Genomic DNA, 10945 nt, shown 5'->3' on the forward strand with positions numbered 1-10945 from the left:
ATACCCATTCACCCCCCCTCTAGGCGACATCTCGATCTTTCACAGGCAGAGGAGGTGCACCTTGATAGCGACAATGTCAAGGGTATTTGGAGTGGATGACACCATCGAAATCGAGAGTTTGTAGGAGCCGGTGGGAGTGCAAAGGCCGGGAGCAGGAGGACGAGATGGGCACCGCGAGGAGCATACAAGGCCCAAGAAGCCCAAGAAGAGTCCAAGGATAGGAACTATACGAAAATTGGCAAGTATTAGCCATATTGGGTAAACCGACATAGATCATTATAATCGACTCGAACGTGGACTCTGAGACCTAGCCCATTATATAAGGGCTAGTAGGAGCCACCGGGGAGGGCATCAAAACCCTTGTAACCTCACGCACTGTTGCAAACCCTAGTTCTAATACAATCTCGGTGACTAGAAACCTAGATCAATGTGTACTAGAAAACATGATACCATCCAAACTCACGATTTCTACAAACTACCCCTACCACTACCAACATCATCTCGTTTCCATGGGGCGCGGGGGGTGGGGGGAGGAATAGAAGTTGCCCACAACGCCGACGACATAAACCCCCATTAGTAAAGCTTCGGAGATGCGCGAGGGAATAAGATGATCATCGTACTGTGAAGGATCCTTGCTCCACATGGGGCGGCACTGGTCATCTCCCATCTTCACTTGGTCGCACTTTAATAAGTGACATAAGGTTATCAATAAGCTTTGTCTGGCTTCAGAGATGGAGTGGCGAGGACGGAGGCACGTCTTTGGCCCGTGCTAGTTTTTATAGTTTTCGTTAGGTAGTCCAAAGATCTATTTTTAATTTTTATTTATTTTAAGGTTATTTTACTGTCATTGATGATTATTAATCATATCAACAGAATTTAAAAAAAAATCCAAAATAATGTAGGGGTGAATGATATTTCTTCATCTAGAAACCTAAAATAAACATAGTACTTCCTCCTGCTTGCTAGAAATAAGTGACTCAAATTTATTTGTGTACATATTAGCTGTCGCAAATTTAGTTGTACAAAGTTGTAAATGTACTACCCAAATAGGACCAGCTTAAAAGCACGTCATCACCAGAATAACAGATGGCGCATCCGTGTCCGAGTCCGAAATGCCCTGCTTGACGACTTGACGTACTAGGAGCGGCAGGCTTTGAGTCACGAATGTTAAGACCGTCCCTGATTCTTGTTGGTTTCTCGTCTGATTCCAACACGGCACTCATGCAAGTCCGCAAGACGGCTTTGCCTTTACCAAGCCCCAAATAAGGCGAGCGCCGAGCCCGAGCGCATTGAAGAAACCTAACCAAATCATCGGATCGAATAGATCGAGCGAGTCTGCACGGGCATGGCGTCGAGCAAGTCTTCGTCTCTGCTCCCGAGCTGGTTCCGCCGCCGCAAGTACGCTCCGTCGCCGCAGGAAGCGCGCGGGACCGAGACGCGGCGGCCCTTGGAAGAAGAGCACAAGCAGCTGATCGAGGAGCTGAGAGCGGCAGCGGCGTCGCGCTCACGCGAACCACCGGATTTGAGCGAAGCATTGGCTTACGAAACCGAGAAGAGGCAGTGGATCGACGAGCAGAAGAGACTGATCGCGGAGGCGATGCAGCGGGTAGGTGGCCCAGATCCCCGGTGGAACGACAACGGCGGTAAGGACGACAGACGCAAGGGGCGCATGGCGGTGATAGAGGAGCTGCCGGCTTTCGAGATCAAGAAGAGACGGTGGTTGGCCGAGCATAAGCGATCGATCGCGCGGGCGAGGCGGCTATCGGCCATCGAGGAAACTTAGAGCAGGTCTAACAGACCCCGTAAACGGCCCAACCCCGTAAAATAACCGCCGATATACGGGGTAGGACTCTACCCGGCCGTCTAGCAGACCCCGTAAAACAGGCCCCCGAGTCGATTTTTTACAGTTTGGACTACGGGGTGGCTTTTGGCCCCTTACTTGTACGGGGCGGGAGGCCGAATCACGGGGCCAAACCCTCACTCGTGGCGCGCTGAATATTCAGAAATCGCAACCGCTTCCATGACGGCTGTTGGCGCTCGTCGGTGCCTCCGGCGTGGCGGCGCCTCGGTTCGCCGGTAGAATCGCGCGCGTGGGCGCGCGCAGCGGGTTGGGGAGGCGGACGAGGTGCGGCAGAGCGGCCGTGGCGGGCGGCGGCCGAGCCGGCCGGAGCGGGCGCGGCCAAGGCTGGCGCGGCCGGTAGCGGGCGGCGGCGCGGCCGGCCGTGGGCGGCGGCGCGGCCGGGCCGGCCGACGGCGCGCCGGAGGCGGGCACGGCCAAGGCCGGCGCGGCCGTAGCGGGCGGCGGCCAAGGCCGGCGCGACCTTGGCGGGCGGGGACGGGGACGGGACGGGCGGCCGTGGCCGGCGGCGGCGGGCCGGCCGGCGGCCGGCGAGGCGGGGCTAGGCAGGTGGGCGGCCGGGCAGGGGCTAGGCAGGGGCGGGCGGGAGGAGGAAGAAGAAGTGGAGAAGGGGATTTTTTTTTAATTTGGCATATTTCTAGAATATGCCCTTTTACAGTTTAGCGATACGGGGACTGCTAGCTCGGACGAGTTTTCGGCCGATCGAAATGGAATACGGGGCCATTTTTTCGTGTTATACGGGGCGAAAATTTAAGGGGTCTGTTAGACATGCTCTTAGCACCGCCGGCAGGTTCACCCCGTGCCCGTGGTGTCTACCGAGACGGCCGGCGACCCGGTGAAGCGGCCGTGCGTCACGTACGCCGACCGGTTTGGTCCGGGATCCGACGCGGCGTTCCTGAAGTGCGTACTCGACGAAAAGAAGAGCGGCGGAGGAGTGGACAGAGACTTCGGCCGGTCGTGGTCAGAGAGGGACGATGCACACAAATGCCGGCAGAGCTACCAGAGGAACTACTGCCCGTTTCAGAAGGAGGAGGAGAGCATGCCCGAGGAGGAGAAGAGACGAACAGAGGCTGATGATGACGCGGAGATCGAACGGTCGGTGCCCGTGCTGCCGGCGAAGTCGGTCACCCACACGAACCAGCAGGGAGGCCGTCGCCGCAGCGAGGAGTACTATGCCAGGCGCCGGGAAGTATTGCAGAGTTTCAAATTCGTCACCGACGAAAGTGAGAAGGCCGGCGTCGGCGTGGCGCGGCCATCTCCATGCGCGAGGAGGAACTTTTGGCTCCTTCGGACGGAGTAAGAGGCGGAGGAGAAGATCGTGCCGGAAAAGAGGAAACCACAAGAGCCTGGTCAGGCGGAGATCGAACGGACGGTGGCGGTGCCCACGGCGAACGGCCCGGGCTTGGTCGACGCCGAGTCCTTGATGAAGCCGGTCATCGAGCAGAACCCGTGGGGATTCCGCCGCGGCGACGAGGGCTACTATGCCAGGCGCCGGGAAATGTTGCAGAGCTTCAAATTCGGTACCGGCGGAAATGAGGAGGACGGCGTCGGTGCAGCACGGCGAGGAGGAACGCGTCATGTTCTTTCGTTCTGTTCCCGGCTTCGCGCACCCGCCGTGGCATGACTTGCTGCACCGGCTGACGAGGACGACGTGGCAGCCAGGAGCACGTTCATGTTCGGTCCTTAGCATTGTTCTCAGCTGTAAATTGTAATCCGAAATTTCGTGTACTAAGGAAATTCATTGTTCAGTTCATCGTAGCACTGAAGTTCTGTTCCTACTTCATACTAATCTTAACTTTTTTTTGAAATTTTCGCCTTATCCTCGATCGGGCGCATGGGCTTATCCGTGTACTCGTTGTTTTCTCGCTTAAGACATCCGTATCTAGATAATGTTGAGACAACTATTTTTAGATGGAGGAGTACCTCCCTTCCTATAAAACGCACTTGTAGTTGAAGATGAACTTTAACCGAAAAATGAATAACAAAATATTGCTTATATATCAATCACAGACATAATTAATATCATTAGATTTGTATTAAAAATACTTTCTAATGATGTGGATATTTTATCAATAATCTTTGTATATTTGGACTAATTCTTGGTCAAAGACAAACTTCGAAATACCAACACGTCTTATTCATCAGAATGGATGGAGTAAAATTTTGGATCCAAAATTCCTGTTGATTTTAGTGCTTAATAATGACGCTTTGAATTGTTGTTATGCAATGGTTATCCTGAAAACAAAAAAGCAGATTTTTTTATTAGAATGATGCTTGATAATGCATCGAGAATAATGCAATGGCCATGGCCCAAACCTAGCTGTAAAAAAAAACTGATCCAAGGCTAAAAATATTTAATATGAAAAGAATGAGAGGTCTATTATGCAAAAGAGGAGGGGATTAGTGACATGAAATATAGATATGTATTTTTTTTGTAATGTGTAGAAGGGGGTTGCATGAATCGCAAAGCATGCTCGAACGTTCAAGATAGGTTGGGGACAAGAACGCCAGGTTTGCTTTTGGAATTTCAGAAGATAACGATCTCAACCATTGATTTTTTATCCAGCATAACGAAGCTATACATTTCCAAAACTCCCTAACTAGGCAGTTTCACATTTTAACACCAAAAGAGGCAAGTGAATTTTTATGTAACTCTTGGTCTAAGTGTACAGTTTTAATCAACTTAGAAAAAATAATTTTTCAGTGCATTTGTTTTTCCTTGATTGTTTGTTGTTGCTCTGATGCTTCGTCTAACCAGCAGCAAGGGCCAAGGGGCCAGAGGTTGAGTCCAGGAATTCATCAGCGTGCATGGGTGCGGACACCTTCGAAACATTCAGTTATCGTGAGACGAAGAGGCCTTGCTCGTCATGAATCACCGCTCCAGGGGATGGTGGATGAACCACTTTGCAACAGAACTCTTTATGATATTCTGGTACGTGAAACTTTCTGGGAAATGGATGCAAAAGTTATCCTAGCTACACCAATTCGGGAAGATTTTGAGGATTTCCTTGCTTGGCACTTTGATTCAAAAGGAATTTTCTCAGTAAAATCGGCCTATAGAATTTATGTGAAAAGGAGAGATGCATGCACTAGCTCATCATCAGTACAGGGGGAAGAGAGACTGCACTGGAAGAAAATATGGGATCTGCCTTGTCTGCCCAAGATCAAACAATTTGTGTGGAGGTTGGCACACAATAGTCTTCCGCTGATGACGAGTATTAAGAGGAGAGGCATAGAATGTGACACACTGTGTGTGTTGTAAAAGACTAGATGAAGATGGCGCTCATTTGTTCCTGAAGTGCAGAGAGATGAAAGAGTTGTGGAAAAAGATTGGTATGCCTGAGCTACATGATCAGCTATGTACCTTCGAGTCACCATCTGATGTCATCCAGCAAATTCTTGCACTCAATGAAGAAAAGAAAGTCCTAATTGTGTGCATGCTGTGGCAGTGGTGGCACAAAAGAAACAAACTGAATAAAGAGGGGAAGATCATATCTACTGAAGCAGTCTGGAGGCAGGCTGAATACTGGGCTTCAGAGTGTTTATTTTACTGTCGAATATGCTGAAGATCAATACCGATGGTGCGTATAATGCAGATACCAATCGAGGTGGCTGGGATTTTGTGATCCGAGATTCTCACCGCGATGCTAGGGGATCAGGAGCGGGCGCTGTGACTTATGCGGGAAGTGCTTTGCACATGGAAGCACAAGCATGCTCGTAGGCGTTGCACGCAGCTGTGCAATGGGGCATGGTGAATATTACTCTCGAGACAGATTCTTCGATCCTCGCTCGTGCCTTACAGAATAAGGACTACGACCTCTCACCTGAAGGAGTTATCTTCCACGACATCCGAGCTTTCATTCGTTTAAACTTTTGGTCTATTGATATTACTTTTGTACCTCGCACATGTAATAAGGTTGCTCGTCTGATTGCTGCCTATGGCGCTCATCAGAATGCTGAACGGCTTCTATGGCCGGAAAATGTACTGGATGATGTAAAGGGTCTAGTGGCCAGCGAATCTGCTGTGCCAAATTAATGGAATCATGGGTTCCAGGTCAAAAAAAAAAAAAAAGAGTTCCTGCTGTCACTACAGCTATACAAGAGTTCGTATGCTCCATAGTCCACAGAATTATCCATTCTTCAAAACAACTTATAGTCAGTTTACTCTGGTAATACAGTGCATCGCATGAAACTCCTCACTACTGATGTTTTTAACTGTTTGTGCATGATCAAACAACTCATATTTGCATCATTTAACCACAGTTGCTGTTAGAAGACAACAGTGTAACATCGATCAAAGAGTACATACCAAAGAAGAAACATATGATCACTATCATTCTAACCACCGCCTTTGCTCATATCAGCACTAACAAAGTAGACATCCAATTCATCACAGAGTTGGACTACACAATCTCTTGGTCCTCCATGTCCTTCCTGATGATCACCGATGCTTCCAAATGGACACTCAATTACCAAACATGCCCTCAGAACAAATGAACATGCCATTGGAGTAGCATAGAAAGGAATGACGGTAGAGCAGCTCTTCACCTTATCATCGCCCCCAAAACAAGACAAGTCTAAGAAGACATGTTGGATGGACTCACCAGCAATCATGCGGAGCCATATTCTATCGTGGCTAGCAATATTTTGAAGAGATACGTCAAAGCTTACACCCACAGGCAATCCACGGACACATGATAACGGATTTTCAGTATCAGTATCACATACTTTCAACACGGCACTTCTAGCATTAACCATTCCAAAACTGGTCGCTGGCTTTAGATCAAAGATTTCAAGAAAACTGCAAATATTGACAGCAGGATTGCAGTCAATACAGTTAGCATCAAATGATTTCTTAACTTCTTGGCTGAAGTCAGAAAGCTCATATGATCCATCGGCACATAGACCATCTAAGTGATTAATTATCCAATGCAGATTGTCCAACACTAATTCTGAACATATTGCTAGCTCAGACAGTCTAAATAGAATAGCTAACAAAGCAAGCTCCAAGACCTGAACCTCCAGTTCTCTATGCAATCCGACATAACAACATTTCATCCTTCTCACAGATGTATCCAACTTCTCTAGCAAAATATCTTGTGATGTTGGGCCAAAAGCATAAGAATTCTCCGATTGAACGAAATGCCACATTTCAACAATGAGCTGTACTGCATCAATATAGTCGCTTACAAAGCTCAAGAACCCATAAGCTGATCCTGAAGAATTTACAGCTAATATATTGACTTCTTCTTTGCATGTCCTGCAATCAAGAAAATAAAAGGCACTTAAATAATTCACCAAAAAAATAGCATGACAGATTCATTGCATGCGAGAAAAAGAACATAAGTCATACCTCAGAGTACTTTGAACTTCTCCTATAATGCATGACTTCCTCATAGCCCAGGCGCCTTGAACTGTTTCTAGTATGAGCCTCACCGATTGCATTATCACGACTTCATCTAAGCAATTCGTTGACATTGCAGTTTTTTCTATCTGTGCATGAGTTCCATCTGCAGTTTCAACACTGAAGCATTCAGAATCTTTACCTTCTGAAGACACTAACCTCTTACCCCAAAATGGCAATCCACATCGATGAAACAAGTGGGATAAGAGCGAATCTTGTGTATCTTCTCCTAGTGCACACGAGATCGTCCCAAGTAGGGGAATTGCATGTGAAAATATAACTGCAGGTATATCCAGTTCTTTTTCTTTATCAACAGAACAAGGTGCCAAGATAGACACTATTAACAATGCTTTGATCCTAGGTTTGTCCAATATCAGCTCTCCATCAGATGCCATACTGATCTATGCCATAGATAATGCAACATTAAGAGGCAAAAAAAAATTCATAAAAAAATCCTCCCAAAAAGTAACTATACCTATAAACTTGAGTTAGTACTTCATACTTCATACAAGAAAGGTCAAACATCATAATAATAAAGAAACACTGAAGAAACTACAAAGACCATGCCATGCGGCTTTAGAGAAAGCACCTCTAAGTGTGTGTGGAGGCCATACTTGCAAGTAGAACATATGTGTAAAAAGGTTGTCCATAAGGCATATCTGGCAAACCTTAAGGATGACCTTTTACATTGTAGAAAAAGTGCTACTTGGCAAACCTTAATGAAGACGAAGAAATGGATGTTGAAAGAAACATCGCCAGAGGACACGAGGAGAAGAGAAAAGTATGGAAAAGGGAATTAAGTATAGCTATGAACTTTATGATCCAATAAGTATGAGAATACTGTAGAAAAAATGGGACAGTTAAGAGGGAAGATAATTTGATTTACTGAAACATAGGAGTTCATGGTTATGTGCACTGCTTAATTAACAAGCAAGGTCAAAATCTATACATACTGAACTTGAGAGAACTGTCTGGCAAAAAAAAACTTAAGGCAGAAAGAGTCAGTGCAGGTGAAAACTGACATTTTATATACTCACCCTGATCCATAATAACTTCTGATATAGTACAACTTTGTACTAAATCAGCGACACTTATTATGGATCGGAGGGAGTAGAATTTAATATTAGCAGGCAAATACAATTGAAAGTAAGATATGGAGAAACACCTCTTTGGCTAAATGCTTAGCTATATTGACTGAAAAGCTCCCATGATTCTTGCCAATGGAAAACAGAACACCATATATTTCTTGATCCTGCACATAATGAACACAGTTACACCAATGGAAGAAATTGTAAAGCCTCAAACATTTAGATTAAGCTACATTCTAGATTTAGCAGGATAATTAAGAGTTTGTGTTTCATGGACGACACAAACTATTGATTTGGAAAATGTTCAAACTAATAGTATTTAACGCTAACATACCTCCGGATCTTTCTCCAGACCTGCAATGAGACCATCAAGTGCAGATTTAAACATCTGAAGCTTAGGCAGTTTCACCAACCCTAGGATCTTGCGTGCTGCATTTCGTACTATAACATTGGCATCCATCAATATGCCAAGGAACTGCAGAAGAACAATCAGGCATAAGGTTGCCAAATTTAGCATTTAGCATGATTAGCTATAAATAAAGAAAAAATTCATACATCTAGCTTACACGAGGCACATTAGAGTACTAATTAGTAGTTTAGTACCATATGCATGTGCTTCTCCTGAACACTCAAATGTCCATATGTTGCCATATCGAGTAGTGTCCGCAAAGTTTGCAGTCTAACTGCTTCGGTATCATCATTCATCATGTCCATCAACAGGTCCAAGGCCTTTTGTGCATATTGGTTTGAAAACTTTGCAAGTTCTCCCAAAGCTTTACAGGCAGCTGCTCTCACCTGTAGTGAGAAAATAACAACAATAAAACAGAAGAAACAGATGGAAGAGTTAAGGGGAACTAACTGGTATAACAGAAATGACATGACCTGATAAAATTCATCTTCAATCCCATGTGCAAATATGCCAGCAGCACAGGGAAATATTAATTTAGGTGATACTTTTTTCCCTGTGGCACTTCCGGTGTCAGTTTTTATCATCTTCTTAGACAAGGACTGAAGCAACACGCCATCGGATACTCTCTGCATTTTGGCAAGTGCGTTGAATGCTTCAATTCTTACTTTTGCACACATGTCCCTAGCCATGGAGCTAAGCTGCATAGAGAATCAAGACGGGAAACAAAGCAGTTAGATAACGGTGGATCAGCAGAGTAAAACTTGCAAGTTGCAAATATGAAATGCACAAGCATGATTAAATGCATTTCTTTCTTGCTCTAAACATCACAAACTGTATATTGCAATAATAAATCCCGTTTCACATGAGTACTTACGCCTTATTAAAAATATTTCTAGTGGTAAGAATGCAATGGTAAATTGCTTAAATATGTGTTGTAAGTAAAAAAAAAATACAGAAGCATCCCTTCCCAGTATCAATTTAATGTTGGCAGACTGTACAACTATTCATTCAAAACTTTAGTAGCCTATATAGAACTTACATATATGAACAGAAGTGGTATTAGGCAAAATCCAAATTTCAATATAAATTAACATTAGGTCACAAACTCAGGTAGTCAATCCTAGACCAAATCCAGCGCTAAGTGCAAACCATACCTGTAGGAAAATCAGGTCGATTTGGTCAGCATCACCACTCAATTCCTCTCTCATAGCAATCTTCTCCACACAAATGCCAGCCTATCCATGGAAGACAGAAAATTCTCCTCAACTCTTCAGATGTAACACTTGAAAATATAAATTCACAAGGACGAAACAGAAATACCGAATATCGACGAAAGCTCACCAATTGCACGGCGCCCAGCCTGATACCCTCGTCCTCATCCCTCAGCAATGCCGCCGCACAGCTGTAGCAGTACTCCGCAACTTCCCTACCGGCATTCCCCTTCTCGAGGACCGCAGCAAGGCCACGGAGCCCCTCCGCCCGTGCCAGCGGGTAGAGCGCGGTGGCCATCGAGGCGAGCGCTCGGACCTCCACCTCTGGGCCGGCGTACGAGCTGGTTGACGCGGACGGCCCTGTGAAACTAGCAAGTTTGGCGAAAGTTGAGCATGGTTCGGACGCTGGTAGGTCTTCGTCCATGTCCATGGGTTCAGGGTAGCTTTAGGAGGTGGCCGGTGGGAGAGGGCTGTCTACTGCCGGGAAGTGGGGAAGCTGGCAATCAATTGTGAGGCGGGGTTTTGGTGGGGAGAGGGGCAGATACTGGCTTGCCGTCGCGGGCACCGGCGGCAGCGCTGTACTGCTGTTAGTGGCCCAGCAGCCAGCAGACGCGAAGAGCGAAGGCGCGACGCAGCTGATGTCCGCGGGGTAGAAGGGAGGCAGCCGGCTGGGAGGAGCCGGCGCCGTGAACCGTGGTGGTGTTTGGCGGTGGATTGGCGGCAAACCCTATTCGACGCCTATTGCGTCCGTTAGCGTGCGGACGCGTACCCCGCTACAGTGTTTGGGCTGGGCCTGTTAGAGCGGCGGCGGCCGGAGAAGAGGAAGACAGTGGAGGTGAGGGGGTGGCCCCCCACCGGAGAAGACAGGGAGAGAAACGAGGACGACCTCACCGTAGACGGCGACGACGCGGCTCGCCACGGCGGCGCAGGTGGAGGTGAGGGGGGAATCTTAGGGCTTAGGGTGCTGTGAGGTGG

General features: G+C 46.9%; 1 protein-coding gene across 1 annotated transcript; it reads right to left on the reverse strand.

The window, feature by feature from the left end:
- Positions 1-6061: 6061 nt before the first annotated feature.
- LOC124702133 (protein SIEL-like) lies at positions 6062-10594 on the reverse strand. The gene is made up of 8 exons (XM_047234242.1): positions 10101-10594; positions 9914-9994; positions 9233-9457; positions 8954-9145; positions 8685-8825; positions 8428-8514; positions 7212-7663; positions 6062-7118 (listed from the first exon to the last, which is right to left on the reverse strand). Exons 1-8 carry the CDS (start codon positions 10398-10400, stop codon positions 6197-6199), a joined length of 2400 nt encoding a protein of 799 aa, XP_047090198.1. The 5' UTR covers positions 10401-10594; the 3' UTR covers positions 6062-6196.
- Positions 10595-10945: the final 351 nt, after the last annotated feature.

This window comes from Lolium rigidum, chromosome 3 (genome assembly GCF_022539505.1).
Source record: "Lolium rigidum isolate FL_2022 chromosome 3, APGP_CSIRO_Lrig_0.1, whole genome shotgun sequence".
Taxonomy (NCBI): domain Eukaryota; kingdom Viridiplantae; phylum Streptophyta; class Magnoliopsida; order Poales; family Poaceae; genus Lolium; species Lolium rigidum.